The sequence below is a fragment of the Dendronephthya gigantea genome, unplaced genomic scaffold (genome assembly GCF_004324835.1).
Source record: "Dendronephthya gigantea isolate DGI-Jeju-01 unplaced genomic scaffold, DenGig_1.0 000020F, whole genome shotgun sequence".
In the NCBI taxonomy this organism is placed as follows: domain Eukaryota; kingdom Metazoa; phylum Cnidaria; class Anthozoa; order Malacalcyonacea; family Nephtheidae; genus Dendronephthya; species Dendronephthya gigantea.
Window position 1 is genome coordinate 795392 of NW_021163030.1, and position 20725 is coordinate 816116.

Consider the following 20725-nt stretch of genomic DNA (forward strand, 5'->3'; position numbering starts at 1 on the left):
TATACAAAGTGTTTGTTTGCTTGCTCAAAGACAAAGAGTGATTTTGCTTTCGAAATCACGCTTCTCAATCTATGTTTTCAACATTCGAGCCAACGAAATATGTATAGTCTATACTTATAGATGCTGTTGGTTTCGAAAACCAGGGTGAATTATAAATGTTTACGTGCATACATGGTATGAAAAACGTGATAGCAGAAATCAAAAGAGCTCTTGGCATAAACTTAGCACCTGTAGGCTGTAACGACACATGTAATGCGTCATGATGGTGTACGAAAGGACAGTTTTAACGTATTTTATGAATATCTTGTTTGTTATCTGCAAATTAAAGTACTCTCCTGTGACGTCTAAGGATATGCGGTCAAAGGTTCTCAAGAGAGTGCAGGTAACATGGATAACACGGAGTCAGAGTTCCGGTGCCGGAGTTTCGGAGTTGGAGTCCCGGAGTCAAAATTACGGAGTCTGACGTAGTAATATTGGAAAACACGGAGTCACAAATTATGAAAAACACGGAGTCTGTTAAAAATATGGAAAACACGGAGTATAAATGTTTGGAAGTCTGCCAAGCTCAGTGGTCAATGACTCCGCGTGAATTATGCAAATTTGATAACATGTTTTCCAATATTACTACGTCAGACTCCGTAATTTTGACTCCGGGACTCCGGCTCCGAAACTTCGGCTCCGGAACTTCGACTCCGTGTTATCCAAGTTGTGATGTGGCAACGATGAATCAAAGCTAGATATTTATTTTCCCCGCTCCTCGTGTTGAAAAATAAAGTCATCCTATTAGCTGAACACTCCCGGCCTGACAGCTCAACATTGCTTCTGATTGGACGAGCATAGTAATTTGAATAATATGATTAATTTTTCCCTTTCATTTCTGATGTTCAGGCTCAGGAGAAGAGAATTAATTATATTATTTAAATTACTATGAACGTTCAATCAAAAGCGTTGTTGAACTGTCAGGTCGGGAGTGTTCATCCAATAGGATGACTTTATTTTGCAGACACGAGGAGCGGGTGAAATGAATAATATTTGCTTGTTCCAGTTTGAGACATCACTTCAACGCTGGTCTTCGAAGAAGAAAGATGAGTCTCCTCCATGCCAAGAAAATTTCAACAGAAATTGCTATCAGATTGCTATCGTCTTCAGCAGAAGAGAAGTTTAATAGAAGTTTGCTATCTCTGACAGACTGTTGTTGGTGTAAAACCAGGTAATATGCCTTTCCCTTTGCGTGTTTTATCGGGTTGTTTCATCGTGAGCTTTTGAGCTGAGGTTCCACGTGTCTTTAGTTCACGTCTTGTAATGCCTCTCTCGTGTTGTGTTCAGCTTCAAATACAAACTTGTATAGCACTAACGTAGCTTTTATTCTTTTCATGCAGAATTTTGACGTATTAAAGCGAAGTTAACGATGGAATTTGTGAACAAGAGATTGACGACCGGTGAATTGTGGTTGAACTGGCTCAAGATAACTCGCCTTTGAAGAGAAAGCAAGTCTTGGCTTTTTCTGGGGGTTATTGATGATATGAGAAAGGTAATATACGTCAAATCTTACTGTTGAGCCGCTAACCTTCCCTCTCACCACACGCAAATTACGTTTGAATTGAGTTCTAAAGACCTAAGCAGTGAACTAATGGTGCCTTTTATTCTTCCAGGTGGAGTTTGAGAGCTTAAAACCAAACTGAATGAAGTGAAGTGGGCAAAAAGTCCGTTACCGTAGCTGAAATTGCCCGAGACGACTCGCATTTGACTCTAGATGCGTTATCTTGAAGAGAAAGCACGTCTACGCATTTTCTTGGGACTTGTTGATGATATGAGAAAGGTAATATACGCTAAATCGTATGTGAGCCGCTTTAACCTTTGCTCCAATCGCAAGCAATCACCTTTGAATTGAGTTATAAAGACCAAACCAGTAAACTAACATTGCCTTTTGTTCTTCCAGGTTGAGTTTAAAAGCTAAAACCAAACCGAATATAGAAATGAGCTGGAAAAGAAAACCCATAGCTGAAATTCCCCGAGATGACTCGCATTTAAAGAGACGGCGAGTCCAAAGCTGCTCTTCAACACTTGTTGCCGAAATTAACAGGTAATTTTATGTCTATTTTATTCAAAATAGGATGGGAAAACTTGAAACGCTTGATCAGGCATCATGCGTTGACTTCTCTCAACTGAATAATCACCGCAAGTTTTCTCCCGATATTTAAGCTCCCTTCATCGAAGGTAAATCCTTGAAATCGCTGTCTATAACAAGCATTCTTTTGGTTTTATTGCAGGTAGCGATCTAGCGGGTCAAGCGATTTGAAACAACGACAAAACCTGTTCATAATAAAACGTGAGTATTAAGCAATTAAACATTTTTAGATAAACCGAACAATGCTGGGAAGTTTATGCATGATTCAGGTCAAAAACGACAACGGCCGCATGATAATTTGATATGAATTATGGCAATTTAGGAAATACTTGAAATCCCAGAAGGGTTTTATAGATGTTGTTTTCAATCCCGATTTTACGCGTGTTTCTTCTCAATAAAAAATGTAGTTTGCTTATTTCTTTAATCTTATTTCAGGTTGATGGGCTCTGTTGAGCTATTACCGACAAGACAAATCGACGGCAAAATCTACGTCTAAAGTAGGCAATCTCGACGGCCAATCTACGCCTAATGTAGGCAATCTTGACGGCAAATCTACGCCTAATGTAGGCAACTTCGACGGCAAATCTACGCCTAATGTAGGCAACTCGATGGCAAATCTACGCCTAATGTAGGCAACTTCGACGGCAAATCTACGCCTAATGTAGGCAACCTCGACGGCAAATCTACGCCTAATGTAGGGCAACTCGACGGCAAATCTACGCCTAATGTAGGCAACCTCGACGGCAAATCTACGCCTAATGTAGGCAACTTCGACGGCAAATCTACGCCTAATGTAGGCAACTTCGACGGCACTCTACGCCTAATGTAGGCAACCTCGACGGCACTCTACGCCTAATGTAGGCAACCTCGACGGCACTCTACGCCTAATGTAGGCAACCTCGACGGCACTCTACGCCTAATGTAGGCCAACTCGACGCCTAATATACGCCAAAACTACGCCAAATCGACGCCAAAAAGCAACGCATCAGCGATGCCCGAGCATCCTACAGGTTAGAGTAGCCTGGTGGTCAAAAAATGTGCATGCAGGGTTAGTCTGTGCATGATTAACTTAACAAAGTTAACTAATTTAGTTAACGAACTTAAGTTAAATAAAGTTTTAAATTCAGTTAACTAAGTTCTGGCCACCAGGAACATAGCTAATGCATGATGCATGTGAGCAAACGTTTCTTAAATTCGGTTAAATATTTTAATCGGTTTTGCGCTTAGGACTGCTCGCCTGCGCTTAGGGCTGCGCTAAGGTTTAGGTTGATAATTTGTCTGTTAAAACTGAAAACATATCAAAACTGTTAATATACCCATATTTCACTTAAGAAATGGCTAAAAAGCCATGCACACTAACACAAACCATAGCCAATAATGGCAGACATAATCCCGTAGGTTCTTTCCTCTTTCTCTATCTTGTCCTGATTGAAATCATCTTCGGCTCTTGAAATCCGGTCAATTGCGGCTTTCGGAATTAACATTGTAAAATGATAACTATAGGGTCACTATTCGGTCCGGTTGTAAAATTATTTGTATGTAAATACGTTTTTGATTTCTCAGCAAACATTGTAAATATACGATTATATCTTGCCTTACTATATTTTGTAATTGAACATATAATATTGTGTATGTATTTATGAAAAAACATGATTTATATCAAAATATGAACAGATAAAAAACATCATGCACTATACCTCATGATCTTGTAGCTGCACATAAAATAGACACGCACACGAGTAAATACATTGATGCAAACCATGGCCTATATAATGGCTTCTAGTTTATATCTCTCTTATCTCTTGCATTCACTTAAGGCTACAGTTAATATTCAAGCCAGAAACATTGATTTTACGGCATGTCTTATACTGTCTTGCTCATTCTTAAATACATGACTATGCAATCAAAGTTAACACACACATGCTCTCATTTAATGAATTTGAATTTACTTAAAGAAAATAAGGAATGGGTGGGGAGGGGGTGCATGCTGTTATCTTAAAACGATATATATGCCTTATTTCTACTATAGTTAGAAACCAATTACGAGACAAACATTGGCAGTGGCATTGTAACTTTATTATTTTTCCAAGGTCTCTGTGAGATTTCCAATCATTTAGCTTCGTCGAGCAGTGCTTATGAAAAGTAAGGCGCCACTTTTTGTCTGTACTGTTTGACTTTGCTATGTGGTTCGAAGTGTTAGCAGGTATCTTGGGATATCTAATAACGTTGCAGTGTTATTTTCATTGCTGTTTCTATAAGAGCAGCTTGCTTTGGCTATATGCCTTAGCTCTAAAAGTTTTTAAACCAGATTTTCAAAGAAAAAAATGTACTCCTGTGGCTGTTTCTATAAGAGCAGCTTTCTTTGGCTATATGCCTTGGCTTTAAAAGTATTAGTCAGTTTCTCTGAAAAAAATTGTACTCTTGGTGCTGTTTCTATAAGGGCAGCTTGCTTTAGGAATATCCCTTGCATGCATGGTTCAAAAAATGTTGACTGAATTTTTTGAAAAAAAATATTTACACTTGATGCTGCACTTGGTTTCGACAGTTTGTTGCTTTGGCTATATGCCTCAGCCTCAAAAATATAAAGTCAATTTCTTGTGGTATTTTTTTCCAAACCTTGTTTCTACAAGGGCAGCATGCTCTGGCTATATGCCTCAGCTCTGAAATGTGCAATGAAGTTTTCAAGGACAATTGTGTATGCCTTCATGCTGTTTCTATAAGGGCTCATGAAATATCTTCAAGTTAACTCGATCCTTGAAATATGTGTGCACAGTTCGACAGCTTAAAACGAAACTATTAGGAACACTGCCTATGATTTGTCAGCAGAATAATTTTAGTTTTTGGACGAACGTAACTTGAATCTAAGCGCTCTGAACTCAGGCATTTTTATGTATTACTATATTAGTTCGTCGATCTCATAAGCTTTATTCAGCTCTCTACCAGAGTTAGTGGGTTAAGTCTATAATAGAACAAAAAATACACGATAACTTAGAAACACTTACTCACATTAATGCATGTTTTACTGATCAGTCTTAAACATTACTCAAACACAATAGCACACTGTAAAAAGACATGAACAATTTATACTAAAGTATGCCAAAAACATTTAACCTGCACTGTTCTATAAATTTAAATGTCAAGATCTTAACGCACCTACTTTGTAACCGGTTTTAGATATAATAGTTTAATGTCTTCGTATATTAATGATGTACTATGTAAAGAAAACACACACGCTTTGTAATACATGTTTAGTGAAGTATTAATAAAAATAGGACCAAAATTGTCCGTCTCCTCTCTCTTGATTTCAATATCTTTAACACACACACTTTGTTGTAATACATGACTTTGTTTTAATAAAATCTCAAACTTGTGTACTTTGTGTTTAATTCCGGCTTTCGGTGAGGGTTTTTCTCCAGGCACTCTGGTTTCCCTCGTAAAAAAACAGTGTCCGTGTGTTCGGAACCGTGTTTACGGTTGGTTTTCCATACGAAAATTGAACTTTTCACGAGTAAAATTGCATGAAAGCTAAACATTTCTGTTGACAATTTATATCCGCATAACTGGTGTGTCTCGTTATACTCGATAAAAAGTTTAGAATATTTTCGCAACCCAGTTGACTTTAATGTCTGACGTAAAACGCCCTCAGAATAGAAAACATAATGGTCTAATGGAAGCTGACTTGTACACACGGTTACTGGGTTCAATTCCCGGAACATTGTTCTTTGTCGCGATGAACTTCATGTTCTTCAATTAAAGCATGCAAAGCTTCGTCTTTAGACTATAATTTCACTTGACGAGTTGAGCACTTCACTGATTTTGAAAGACGTGAAACAGCCAAATTGAAATGCAATACTTCCTCATCCTGGTGCTTATAAAAGAACGACCACATTCGCCAGATACGTGACTTTAAACGTGGAATATGTGTTCTTCAAGACTTCAAGATGTTCTCTTAATCACCACCTCATCCGTATCATTTGGCTAATTCTCAAGATTAAGACGAGATAGTTGAATGAGAACGAAGAGACAATCCGATTGGCTGTAAAGTGATGCTGAAGATTCCTTAGCGACAAAATGATGCGAGCTTGTTAAATCCTTACCTTACCTCCTGAACCTACTGTGAAGGGGCTTCCTTCTGGAACCAGCGCCTGATGCACTGAGATTACATTTTAACTTTATTAAATTTTGTCTTTATTTATGTTGTCAGCTATGACCGCAGGAAAACTGGACGGTAATTGTGATTATTTAAACTGATATTTGTACTGGTATATGGCATCTTATTTTCTTATGTTCACGATCTCTGTTGCTGCCATGCTAGTCTTCCTGGACGAAATCTGTCATGCCGCCCAAGTCAATTCTGAAGAGTTTAGGATATCATGGTACAATAACACAGACCTTTCAACACAACATGCAGTGTTTTATTAGTGTAGATAAGTTCGAGACATGAGAAGTGTTTGTGGTCATAGTATAAGGGTGTCGTTAACTCCCCTCCAAATCAGTATTTACAACACTCGCAAATCTCAATTCACAACACAAAATCTCAAATTCTCTCTCTCCTCTCCAAAATGTACAACCTCATGCTTTCTTGATTGACACTTCCCTTCCTCCATTGGCATTCATGTTATAATAATGTAATAAATTCACTTAAGTCAATCTCCATCAAAGAGCGAGGTTTAATTCACTACTACGTATGGTAACACCGGATCCTCGAAGCTCGTAACAAGGTGGTTGCACTGTTGTCTGTTGCCCCACAGATTATAAAGTCTAAAAACGGATGTCGTTTGATTTTGTAAATAAACTGTGAAAAAACCTGTTGGAAATCCCCAATCAGTAGATGTTAAGTACATTGTCTTGAATTAAAAAACTTTGATAATGGACATGAATTTAGTAAAAAATAATGCAAGGATATGAATTTAGCAAAAAAATTTGAGTTAGCCACAGTTTGTCAAAAAGTAATAAATGATGAAAAATGCCTTTTCATTTAGTCGAAAGGTAATCTGATTTCCTGTTTCAAGTCTTGCCTGCCTCGAGCCCCGTGGCCATTGTAGTGTAGATATAGAATATAGATTACCATTATCGACATAATGAGGATTTTTTATTAACTATATGACAAAGCTTTCTGACAATTTTCAGATGTGCGATCATTATTTATCAATACTTCAGTATTCGAAGTTATTGTTTTCTAATACTTTAATGCGAGATTCCGTCCGTCTCATCTTTTTGGTAATGAAGTAAATGAACAGAGTAAGTTCGTACTTCGTTACATCTTCTTTAATACCTCACTCATTCAATGTTTGTTTTTAGGGTAACATGGATATAACACAGAGTCGGAGTTCCGGAGCCGGAGTTTCGGAGTTGGAGTTCCAGAGTCACAAATTATGGAATATGTCAATTACGGAGTCTGACCATAAACAATCCAGAAGACATGTCTTCTGTCAATGACTCAACGTGAATTATGCAAATTTGATAGCGTGATTTAAACAACATTGCGTCAAATTCGCGTAACGTTTTTTCTATTCCACAAATGGTAAATAAACGACCAAAAAACTTATCCTTAAACATAAATAATATTCCTCAATTTAAATGGGAGGATATTGTAGACAAAGAGGAAATTGGATGCGGCAGTTTTGGTGTGATTAAAGGTGATATAAAGACACGTAATGTAGTTAGCTACAACAATAATTCTATGACTTTGAGCAAGAGGCATTATAGCTATAATCTTTTGTTATTGTGTATTCTTTTTTTTATACTATTACTGTGGTATCAAAAATTAGTATAGACTTATGAGCGATCCTTCATTTATGAATCATATATGTATAATTTACGTTGTTTTCAAACATTTATACTCCGTGTTTTCCAATTCTCACGAACAACTCTACTGTGCCCCTGGTCTACAAATTTACCGTGCATGGTATATATATAGTATTTTACTGCCTGTTATATAAACTATTGTGACAGACGATGATTACCATGACAAATATTTTGCCAAGAAACTACTGTACGTCCGTGCATACAATTGCTATTCTGTTCATGTTGATTGTACTTTCATTTCCGTCGTTTTCAAAGAATAATGGTGTCCCTTAAAGGCATGCCAATTAACTCCATCAGCATAGGAAGTGTGAGCGCCAGCAAGATATTGACCATTTAAGTTTGAGGCATGGCAATGTTGATACCACCATGCTCCTTTAAAGATATTAGCACATTCACCATCACCTCTTAGATCATTATCGACGTCCTTAGTAGAAAATTTCATCCCATTATGAAGGCTTAATGAATCTCCAGCGTCCCCTGTAAAATAAAAAACCACACGCGCTTAATTAAACGATAACTTGCGGCATAGGGACGATTCTATTTGCTTCAGTGTCAGTGTCAGTTGTAGATAAAACCGATTTGTATATATCATTTATTTACCAGTGTATTGAGAAATCTTTAAAATATAATCTTCATTTTCATTTCCCACAGTAAATGTACCGAATCTGGCAAATCTTTTCTGTCCTTCAAAACTTTCAAGATCAACTCGTAACACGTTCTGTCCACTTTCTGTCAAACGGTGAATCTTTTCTAAACCCAACCAGAATTCGCCACTCAAGTTTCCAAATCCATTTTTGTAGTCCTTCCACTCTCTGAAGAAGTTTTCTGAGCCATCAACACGTCTCTGGAATATCGTCCACCCCCTCCCTGGAGTTGAAGTCATATCGCATCTTACTTGAAAAGGTCCAAGGCCATCTGGGTCGATTGTATAAACCCCTGTGGTTCTTTTTCCCGAGTGGTATACGGAATCACAACTTTTAGCTAGGAAAATAAAACATGCATCAAATGTTGTCGAACGACAATTGAATAATACGGATCGATACACAGTGTTCAATTACATAGGCCATAGGGGACGCCATTTTATAGGACGGATCACGGGGGGGGGGGGAAAGGGCTTAGCGCCGTGCTGTGAAATTACAGTAAAAATATTACATTAATTCAGTATATGTTGTGCACGGTAAATGTGAAGTTACATCTAATTTACCATAGTTTACGGCACCATTTTTCTGATTTGTCTGTTTATCTTTATCCTGCAATAACAAACAGGTTATTTTTCGTAAGAATATATTTATAATTTCTGTAAGCCTATGAGATGATGACCTTCCCTTGCTTTCTACATTAGACATTTGGGTCTATTTATCATGAGATAAAGTTTTGTAAATATTTCGTTGGTATTTTGGTAGTATATGGATGTTATTCACATGAATGATTTTTCTAATCAAAAAACAGGATGAATTTTCTCTTTCAGTAAAGAGATATGTATCATTTCTATACCTTGGGCTTGGCAAATGATTCATAATAGTTGTACTCCATGTCCACCTTCAAATTCTGAAGCTGGCCAGTTTTCGTTGCGTCATTTAGTTCGCAGTTTTTTGAAGAATTCTGATTTTTTCTATTCAGCGATTTATAATTGATGGATTTACATGAAAACCTTTTTCTCAAACACAACTGTGCACATTCCATGACGCTTTCTGTTCTGTGTTGACTGAGTACATGACCATCCAGGCGATTCCCTTTATAAGAAAAGGAAAATTAGGTAAATTAAGGACGCTAGAATTCTATAACTATGAGCCTCCGCCCGTCTCAGACGTTGGGCGGTTTGTGACAGAGAAAAGGCACACATTCCTGCTGAGTCGATCTAAAGGGTAATCTTCTGATGAAGCATCATGCAATTCTTATGTAACAATTTAACAAACTTTGTCATTTGAATGAGACGTGACACAATCTCATTACGTTGCATTTAAATACTGACTGTACGTAGCAATAAACGCTGCGTTCGGAGTAATTTATCCTATATTTATAAATAAATTATATGATTTTAGTACAATTACAAAAAAAATGATTATTGAAAATTCTGGTCTCTGATTGGTCGAGCGACCTAGCCTTACTGCGAGATAATAATCGTCGTGGTGCTTATTCATATGTTCGTTTTGCTGTGCCCGACGGTTTTTTTTCCGTCGTGCAGGAATAACTTGTCAGTTATTCAATCACACCCGAATTATCGTTCTAGTTACGCCCCAGGAAAAAATAATAACACACTTTACCTAGAAGTGAAAAAGTGAAAAAATTAGGCCTAAAAATTATGATAAGGTACAAAAACTACCTTAAAGAAATTTCTAATTTTATTTTGCCAAAACATTGTTTGTTTAAACGGCGCTGTAAAACTGTCGAGATATTTGTTTACGTTTGCATTTATATGTATTTTCTACAAGAGTTTCCTTTTTGAAAAAGTAATTTTCGTATAATTGAACTCAAACTCAGTCTCTGCGTTAGGAGTGATTTAGATTGCAGGTCCATGGCATGAGAGATGTTCATCTGTTGTTATTACGAGAGGAGGATTCTGCTGTAATAATTTTTACTCATTATACTGAATTTTATCATAAGTACATATCTATGTAGCTATATATATTAGTTAAAAGTACACACAATAGTGACAGGAAACACGAAAAAAGCTCTGCATAAGGCCATAAGCCACAAGGAACGCTACATTGAAAATGGAAAAACTCGGAAAGGGTTGAAATGAAGGGAAACTAATATAGATATATAGCTATGAATAATTGGGGAATTCATGTCCTGTATCATTTGCATCACGCAGTTGTTTACTAAAATAATCATACAGCAATAAAATAAATCTGCCATTTCGTGAACGTACCTGATGCAATCTTAACGAAAGTTTCGGTTTGTATCACTGAAGTAGCGACGTTTAGGAAAAATATCAGAAATACTAAAACACTCTGATACTGTCCACAAGGAGACATGATGAAATGAGACGCGAGTGAAAATTGATGTCCTTTATGGCCTACTAATACTATAGAACATCTTCTGAAGAATTTAATCTGCACAAACAGGGACTAAAGTGAAAATAATCTCAAATCACCTGTGTACTGATTTTAATGCATCAAAATTGTCCGCACGTAAACTTATTAGTAATTTATTAGCATAAACAATTCTTATTTAGTCCCATTTAAGAGATCTTTATTTGTTGTTCAGAGGGCCGGGGTATAAAAAAGTAAAACTTTTAAAAAGGATGGACGAGAGAGCGTATATAGAAGATGTAAAATTATTCTTCAACTAAGTCTAAGAGTTTGTGTATGAGATTAATATTTGTTACGTTAGCAGGTCGTCTATGCATGATAGAGGGATTAAAAAGCTGTGTACCTGCGTGTCTTCGGGTATCGATATTTTCAGATTTTTGGAAGTGAATTTTCAACGATGTTTTCGTACCTTTTGTATTTACAAAATTTACAACACTACGTATTAATATTCGCGTATATATACGTACTTTTTTCACACCTAAACAATATGTTTTTCGTGAAGAATTGTGCCGACCTAATTAATATATACTTGTCTTAAAAAACACGCAGATTGTGTCCCAAAAGTATATATCTTTAAATACCCATGCAATAACACACCCATGCAATGCAATATAGTGTCATGAAAAATGTCCGGCGATAAATCGATATTCCTTTTTCGTGCCCGGCAATTTAATTAGTTAATGCCAATATAAGAAAAAAGCTTCGGAAAATAAGATCCGACCTTGGCTTTACACAAAATTTAAGACTTTTTATTTCGCAACAGTTTTTTGATTAAATTTAGAGCCATTGCCCCAACGACATCGTGGTGCTGCAACATGGCAATTCAAGGCCAAGAGTTTAGACCCTGAAACATCGCTCTGCGGTAATTTGATATGTTTGCTGATATGACATCCATTGTGACTTAGTGTTCACTGCATGTTCATATGTTCATAGAATCTAAAACCACTGTTTTTATACCGACCGCAGTCGAGCAGTACAGTTGTTGTATAGCCCCATGCATGATCATCGGTAAGTTTACTTCAAACTAATTTATTATTATTAAGCGTGTATTATATAGAAATCATAAGTCGTCAAGGAGTCAATTAAGGACGACATAAATATTTCGGATATATTGTTTCCTTGAACGTATGTCAGTTTAAATGTTATGATTTTTGCCTTTCTGCCTAAAAGCAAATTAAGGTTATAGTGAGAAGACGTTCTATACGCAAAGTAAACACATGCAAGAATAGCCGCGACTGACCACATCGACATCGTATGCTGTATGGCCTTTAGTATAAATATAACAGCTGTGCCTGCAAGTGATAATCGCAGCAAAACACAAGTCACGCGATATTTTATATAACATCACGATATTCTTATCGTTGATTTTACTGATAAAAAACCTAATTGCATGCATGCAGGTTCTTATATTATATATAGCTGCAATGCTGCATCGCATTTCTTGTTTCACATAGCAACAATATATTAATTTTCTTCTATATTATTTCTAGCGCCTTCCCCAAACACCAAGACATGAATATTAAAAGAGGACAATTGCCTTAATAAAAGTTTTTATTCTCATCACTAAAACTTAATATCCTACAAATGCCTTCAACTGTTGTCCGGTACGTTACTCGAGATGATGATTCCAAAGAATCGATTGCAAAGGATATCCCAAAAGATATAAAATTATTTTATTTAAAAGCGACGATTGCCATATTGACTTTGGCTCTGGCAACTGTTTCTGCAATTTTAGTTTGGAAGCTTTTAGTTGACCACGAAACAGATTGTATTAAAGACGTCACACAGGTCAGTTGAAATGTTGTATCCACTCAGCCAGCTGCGGAGATCTTGTGTTTTTATTTTTCGTTGACTTCATATAAAATTCATGCATAGCAATATTGCTGATTCCATCATCGGCTCTTGAATCTTGAGTCTGTTTATTTAAACGTGATCGAGCATGGTCTGGATGTACGAGCAGAAACACCGTATGTTGTCATTTTGTATATAAATTTAAGTTGTTTATATGATAGTCGCGCGAATCTTTTGTTGAAACCTTAAACAACGTTACGAAACCCTACTTCCAACGCAGCATCCTGTATATAGTTTGAAATAATCATGCATGACGACCATGATCAACTATCACGACAACTGTCCGTTTTATATACGCATATTTACGCGTGAAGTTTGTGCATGCCATATAATTATATGATCTACTAAGCGTTGTGATCGATATCGAGGAAGATCGAGTCTTCACTGATACAATCACAAAAGCGTATAATACAATATCCAGTAGATTATTCCCTGGCTTTGTGTTTGTCAGTATTGTGTTGTCTAAATGTTTTAAATGTTTTAAATAAGATATATTTACGGTACAGAAAACTGTCGGTTGACTTGCTGTGTCAAGTTCTGTGTCGTTTTGACCAAGAAACCAACAGTTGCCTAAAAAAGTGTAACTATTACAAGTGCATGTGCAAGATAGAGCCATAATCATACATTAAATGTAACTGTGGCAATTGTGCACCTATGCCAAACTTCAATATACGACATGTTTCTCTACTAAATTACTAATCCTGTCCACAGACTGCATGCATGACCACTGCATGTGGAAACTAATTTTGTCACAGGTCGCATTCTCCCAAAATTTTGAAAGCCTCTGAAACGTCCTCAGTACATATAGTTGCACTGTGTGAGTTCGTTATTTGTTTAATCGTGCATTAAATACATTCATATATGTGGGAATATAAATAATACACGTTAATGTACGTGCACTACTGAGTGTTCATGACACCATACCCACCGCTCTACCTCTTGTATAACGTGATGTCTTCACATTACCACTTTATTTTATACTATATATTCCTAATGTGAAGTATTCAGGAAATTTCTAAATAGCAAAACATTATGTGGTGACAAGTGAATTCGGAAAACAGAACCGTACATAATTTGATGCATGAGCTAGGTTAGCGATACGAACCACGTTAAACGAACCATGCATATGCATCGTTGAATAACAAGAGCCTAAAGTTAAGACCCCCTGAGTGAGGCTATGTCACAGAATAGACATACTAGAAGCCTCACTCTTTGCATTTGGCGTCCGACATTTTTTTCAAGTGTGACGCCCACTGGTGACGTCACATGCATAACGCAAGCCAAGTACCGAGCACACGCAAGCATAATGGTGCTTAGTATTCAATTTGGGTCTTGCCTCAGTGGGTCTTGCACTCTTGCTCACGCCATCCTGGTGTGTGCAGGAATTTTTTCATGGGGGTACAAAGTTCCTGCACTCACCAGGATGGCGTAGAATGACGCGTGAGCCTCTTAAAAATTTCGGACACGAAAACATTAGCAAAATCCAAAGAGTGAGGCTTCTGGTATAATGTCTATTCTGTGGCTATATCACCTTTGCTTAGACAGGGAAATATATTTATAATATAGGTTCATTGATTCGAGAGTATATTTGTAGATTGTTAAGGGCTATACATACGGCAATCCACGATGACGCCTCATACGAGAATTGAGTTGTACTAATATATCTAGAGTAAGTGCTCGGATGGTGAAAAGAAAAGCTGAAATTCTAAAATATATCAAGACACCGTCTTACAATTAACCAAAGATTTATCTTAACCATAAAGTCCCCTTAAAGCGTTGAATTTTAAAACTATGTTATCTAGCTACTTTGTTTTTATGGGTGTTTTAAATTTTTCACAGATACCCAATGAAGAGGAAAAGGATGAGAGTCTTAATTCTCAGAGACAGGTAATATAGTGGACCCGGCATATACACTGAGTCTTTTGTAGTGAAATATGGTTCCAATGTTATAATCTAGTGGTTATATCGTATGCATGGCTTTTCATATTGCGTTATTTTTCTAAGGATTGTCCTCCTGTTGGCAACCTGAATTCCTTGCCTTATATCCTTCCCCGTGCATTTCAACAGACATTCGACGAGATAAAGCAACGTCTAAAAAAAGAGGTCGAGAAACAGACACTAGTAAGTACCACAGTTATACCACTGTGTTGTGCCCGCCGAAACGAAAATATTTTTTTTTTCGCACGGTTTTCTTCATTTTCTTTCCAATTTTCCCTCCCATCTCAATTTTCCCGCCTATACTTCTCTTGCTTTTTGTTCTTATTTCTTTCTTATGTTATTTTCCAGGTGTCAGTCTCATCTACTGCAGTGTTCAGAAATAGAGTATTATGGAATGCCGCATATGGAGTCTTAGATAAGTCAGTGGTGCCTAGAAGGTCTCCTGATAAAGAAACTTTATATAGGACAGGCAGTCTTGTCAAGTTGTTAACGGTATGCTAAAATGCTTGTAATAATTCCGAAAAAATTTTAACGATGCAAATTTAAAACTCTCCGAAGCAGCTTGTATGATCTGCAGTTTCACGCCTATATCTATATACTCATTTTACTCGGAGATAAAATACTAGAATATAGAATCGTTATTTTTGGGCAAATGGACAAATAATTATTTTAGGTAATTATTTCAAATATTTCCCTCTAGAATTTGCTATATATAATTGATTGCAAAAGCAGTAATTAACATATTACAATTGATTATTCGAGCACCTTTAGACTAATTTTGATAGTGTTAATTAATATAATTTTTTTGTTAATATAATGGTGGTAATATAAATGTTTATCTATCACAGGTATTGCTGACTTTTAAATTGTTGCAAGATAAGAGACTTGATTGTTTAGATGACCCCTTAAAGAAATACTTACCGGAATTTTCTGTAAAAAGTGTGAACATTAAGGATTCTGTAACTATCAGGTAGGTATAGGTTTTTATATATTTGGATGAAAGCCCTGCTAGAAATCAGACTACGACAACTGCTGAACTTAATTCAATTTTTGAAGGCAAATTCTCAGCCACACGTCAGGTTTACAGAGAGAAGTTCCTTGTGGACCGTCCTTCTCATCAAACCATCAAAACATTTGTCCTGTTAATACTACATACGTTATTGAAAAACTGAAGAGTTTCAAATTAAAATTCACACCTGGAACAAGTGTGGGTTACAGGTATGAATGTTTCCTCTATGTCATTCCTACCCATGCATGCATGGTTTAAAAGAAAGCTTACCACTTTACGGTATAGCTAAATAGGTAAGCTACTGGGTGGAATAATATACTTTCATGCGCAGAACAAAAGACAATATATACCTAATCGACAGTCTAAAATTCAGCGAACCTGCCGTGCGATCAGTCAGATGAGTCATTGGTATTTTCTTTTTCAATATAGCAATCTCGGTTATGCAATATTGGCACATGCGTTGTTTGAAAAATTTGGTGGAAAGTATGAAAGCTGGCAAGAGTGGATGTTTAGTGAAGTTTTGTATCCTCTTCGTATGAAAAGAACTGTTTTGAAAAATGACAGGTAATAATAATAAGCAGTTTTGCCTTTTAGAACATGATACCTCCTCCATGATATGGAGCTTGAATTTTTCATTCAATTAAACATTTTTAGATTTTTTGATAACGTGGCTAAGAATTACAAATCAAACGGAGTTTTATCACCACAACTCAACTGGGGCTGGTCTTCACCCTCGTTTCAAATGTTGACATCAACCAATGATCAAGCTAAAGTATTTTCCTAATTTTTAGGTCTCAATATTGAGTATTTATGTGTTGCGTAATGAACGTTAGTGAGCTAATTGAGTTGTTACGTTGTTTCAAGCTTATGTTGGGCATTTTGAACCCTGGAACGTCTTTCATTGATGAAATGATGATCAGAGATATGTTTAAACCTGGTAAAGTATTACCCTTTGCTAAATTCAGTAAAATATAGTAATCAGTACTGATGGTTCTTGAGATTTTGAAATTGATATTTGAAATTTTGTTTGGCACTCATAAATACTCATATATATCTGGGCATTTCATTTAATTATTTCTATTTCTATTTAATATTACCATTGTGTTATATTTCTGCATTTTATCTACATTCTACTTCTTGCTATTTCAGAATTCGTATTCCCAGATCTGCAAATATTCTCTCCCGGATGGCAAATTCGATACCATCATTCTATTCGCACAATAACGAATGCAGGGGCAGTCCCAGGATCTTCATCGGCTATGATCTTATTGCCAGAACAAAAGTTCGGTAAGGAAGAAGTTAGACTTTCAAATCCTGTATCGTGTATACCGGAGCTGAAACAACTTCACCTGTGCAGCAAATACATTGCTCAATGCTATATGTATTTACTACCATTTTAGGTGAAAAGTAAGATTTAAGTTAACCAAAACTTAATGCCTTGATAATTCGGTATCGTATAACCGATGGTTCGTATCAATCACCATCATCAGCTCTGATGGTACCATCCAGTCATGGATGTGTTTTTATGAAGCTCTATCAGGACCCTCTTCGATAGGATCCAATAGAAACCCCAACAGTAACCCTCAAGTAGTTTGAAACGTCGTAACCACTGATGTTAAAAATTTGATCGTTGATATATTCTTATGCTTATTATTTTGTGAAATGAAGGTTTGGTCATACTTGCTACTGGTCAAGAGATTGTTCCAAAATTAGCTCAGGAAATTTCAAAGAAACTTTCCAAGACTTTCTCAATGAACGTAGTTTTAAATTCTCTAGAGGTAATTCATGTGATTTTCTTCGGATTTATTCATGTGATTTACTTTGGATCTTATAAATCATCTGAATCAATGGCCTGTCAAGAATACTTTTTTGTAAATGGTTGTTTTGATACAACGTTACAATTCTTGTAAACATCACATCTTTTTTTTCACAAGACTTTCTTCTTGCTATGTTTTGGGTCATGGCTTACTTTGACAGCTGTGATATTTCATGCTGAATATTTTGTTTATAAGCGATATTTGTACAACAGAGCATTTGTTTTTGCAGATCAAACCACCACCTAAATCACGACGATACATTGGTCTTTATATGTTAAAAAATAGCTGGAGTGATAAAGTGAAAGCTATTATCTCGATTGAATCATTCACTGGACGCTTGATGCTGAAACAAGACCCTGGCTACCCGCCTTTTGTTTATCTCAGCTTTAAAGATCATCAACACTTGCAAATTGTCTACCCTCGCGGCTTGACATGTCTGGCTTATTCGTTGGGACAAGATAAAGAAAATATTGTATTCAAACATCTTGACTATGAAGACCGTTATTCGCAGTTTACACTTGGTTCGTTTGTCTTCGAACGAATTAAAAAATAAACTATTTTGCATCCAGGGAATATATATACCTTCGTGAGATGTCATTCATGGATTTGGGCTGAGAGACATGACATGAGGATTGACTGAAGATTTTGTTGGGTGTATGACAGCCTCTACCTCCCAAAACGTCCAAAACGTCGGTCTCAAAGAATAATGAAAATTAACAGGCATGTAATCTCTGACAAAGAGAATTGCTATGGGAGTGCCGGCAAGAGTGTTTGCGTGGTTTGTGCGACCGACAACGATGGTGGCGCCTCGTAAGGTCTCCGATCCTTTGATCTATTTAAAAGCCTGTAGTGTTCCTATATTTATTTTATTAATAGCGCCTGGCAACGAGGCTGGCGTAGGACATTGTGGACATAAATATTGATAGCCCAGTACGCTGCAGGAAATGCTGTTCCAACGATTCAAAGCCTAAAACAATCTCGTATGTATAAAAACATAAGTAAATAAGAATCTCGCGGTCCTCGTTTGTTGATTTTTTAGCAGACAGGTCAATTGTTACATCTTCAATTGTTCAACAATACATGGCTATGCCTATGAAGATTATCTGGTAATGAGCTTAATTGAGGATTATCATTTTCCCTCTAATTAATTACATTTGCATTACATTTGAATCCTGTTCTTGTCATTGCTTTTCCTCTGTTCGTAATTTTTTGTGGAAAATCAGTATAGTTGTCAGTAGGGATTCAACAAGCAAAATATTGGATTTTACCTTCTCAATTTGCTCGCAAATAAACTGAATATATGATAAAATGATATTTCAGCGCGGGCGGGGGCAGGTTAGGGTGTGAGGTGTGGGTAGAGGGCTGATCATTTTTTCAAGATAAACTACTTGCAAATCAGATTTAATACCATTATTTATTTTTATCTTGATTATACTTTGTTTACATGGTTATAAGTAACCATCATCATACGTTTTATAAGTAAGATATATAGTTCCGGACACTTGCTTCTTGGTCACTTAATGCATACACTAGAGTCTGATCGCTAGCTGCTTTTCGTTTTTACACCTTTGGCATCCGTAACAATCTTTATACATGGTAGGATATTCTTCACAATCATGGCATACCAGGAAACAGTTCTTTTTTTCAACTACATAAGATATAAACATGTTCTGAGGACATTCCGGGCATTGAGGGCAAAATTTTGCTAAAATTTTCCACATTTTTGTCATGAACCGTATAAAGGTCGTTCGAGCTAGCGAAATACTAACTAGTTTTTGCAAAATTGCCAAAAGAATATTTTCTGTTTATCGAATTAAATTCAATTTACTGCCGAAATAGCTTCCCTCAAACTGCCATACAGGCTAATTTGTCTTCTCAATAAGTTGAAACACCAATAAACACAACAAACAACTTATCGTTCTTGCTTTAACACTGATTTTTTTCTCGATTCCCCCCTTGCAGCTATAAAACCCGTACTAACCATCGCAAGCTTTGGTTGGACAACGCCGTGCCGCAAGATAATCATTTGAAAACAGATTGCGAGACATCGTTGGCACTGTAATCAGTTGAATTATCAGCAAAACAAACAAAGCAGTCTTCATCTTACCTAAATAAATAATAATCCAATGCATTTACAAAGTCAGTAATTTGTGGTGCCGATAAAAAAAATCTAAATTGATATGCCGCGTGATGCGTACATAAATTTTTATTTGCAGTTTTTTAAATTTTTATACAGTTTCGCGACCCGGACCAAGATTTGTAGCACCTTGTCTTATTCGGCTACAAACCGATTACACGGCTTTTGAAGTCGTTAATTAACAAAATGAGGTCAAGAAATGGAGCGCACAATCATTTAACTTTTGCATGAATCAAATCCATGCAGCTTTGATCGAGTTCTTAATTGCTGATTGCTAATTTTGACCTATAAAAGAAGCTGAATCTTGAAACATACATGCAGATATTCGTAAAACTAAGGTATAATAAATACAGAGAAATCGATTTAAAAAGAAACTCGTGCATGTTTGATAAATGAGGTAAAAAACACAACTGCATGGTGGTACATGCACAAATATAATAGTAATATTATGATTGCATGCTTGTAAGAAGGAAACATCAGTGTTTGCATGCATGATGCACAACATGACAACATTTCTAATCACAAGAAAAAGTATTAAACACTACCATGCAGCAAAAAATATGCGAACCTACAAGACGGTGGTATAAAAAGATACGATAAGACATAAAAATGAACATACCCTATCGACGTTTACTATATTCACTTCGTTGGAAATAATAACTTGCACCCCGCGATCAAAGACTTGTGGTTAACATGTGTGTCTTGCAACACACTTATATATATACACCATGTCAAGTTTGTTTTTGACAGCTGTTGGCAGTGTTGTTGTGTCTTCAATTATTCATTTCATTATAGTTATACTTGGCGATGTTTACCTAATTGATTGCCAATATATCGATGGGTTTTTCTCACTATTACTAACTGAATCCATAAACCGTTATCAGTTAACCGTTTTTATCTATATATAATGTGATGGATGTAGACAGCCTGACGGTAAAGTTGCAATATATAGGCTATCGGGCCTTGCATTTAGTAATGTCTTTCGTACAAATAATTTCATGT

General features: G+C 36.3%; 2 protein-coding genes and 1 long non-coding RNA gene across 3 annotated transcripts; 1 reads left to right on the forward strand and 2 right to left on the reverse strand.

Annotated features, from left to right (window-relative positions):
* Window positions 1–8153: 8153 nt before the first annotated feature.
* On the reverse strand, window positions 8154–10914 carry LOC114521525 (ficolin-2-like). Its single transcript, XM_028541994.1, has 5 exons — window positions 10809–10914; window positions 9431–9669; window positions 9141–9186; window positions 8537–8917; window positions 8154–8413 (listed from the first exon to the last, which is right to left on the reverse strand). The coding sequence occupies exons 1-5, from the start codon at window positions 10912–10914 to the stop codon at window positions 8154–8156; spliced, it is 1032 nt and encodes a 343-aa protein (XP_028397795.1).
* A 988-nt stretch (window positions 10915–11902) lies between these two features.
* LOC114521462 (beta-lactamase-like protein 2) lies at window positions 11903–18696 on the forward strand. The gene is made up of 13 exons (XM_028541923.1): window positions 11903–11979; window positions 12462–12759; window positions 14662–14709; window positions 14827–14943; window positions 15109–15252; window positions 15609–15730; window positions 15817–15978; window positions 16199–16333; window positions 16424–16541; window positions 16634–16706; window positions 16919–17056; window positions 17438–17547; window positions 17816–18696. The coding sequence occupies exons 2-13, from the start codon at window positions 12556–12558 to the stop codon at window positions 18137–18139; spliced, it is 1695 nt and encodes a 564-aa protein (XP_028397724.1). The 5' UTR covers window positions 11903–11979; window positions 12462–12555; the 3' UTR covers window positions 18140–18696.
* Window positions 18697–18991: 295 nt separating this feature from the next.
* Window positions 18992–20411, reverse strand: LOC114521619. The gene is made up of 3 exons (XR_003686813.1): window positions 20343–20411; window positions 19568–19693; window positions 18992–19234 (listed from the first exon to the last, which is right to left on the reverse strand). It is a non-coding gene; the product is annotated as an uncharacterized LOC114521619 (long non-coding RNA).
* Window positions 20412–20725: the final 314 nt, after the last annotated feature.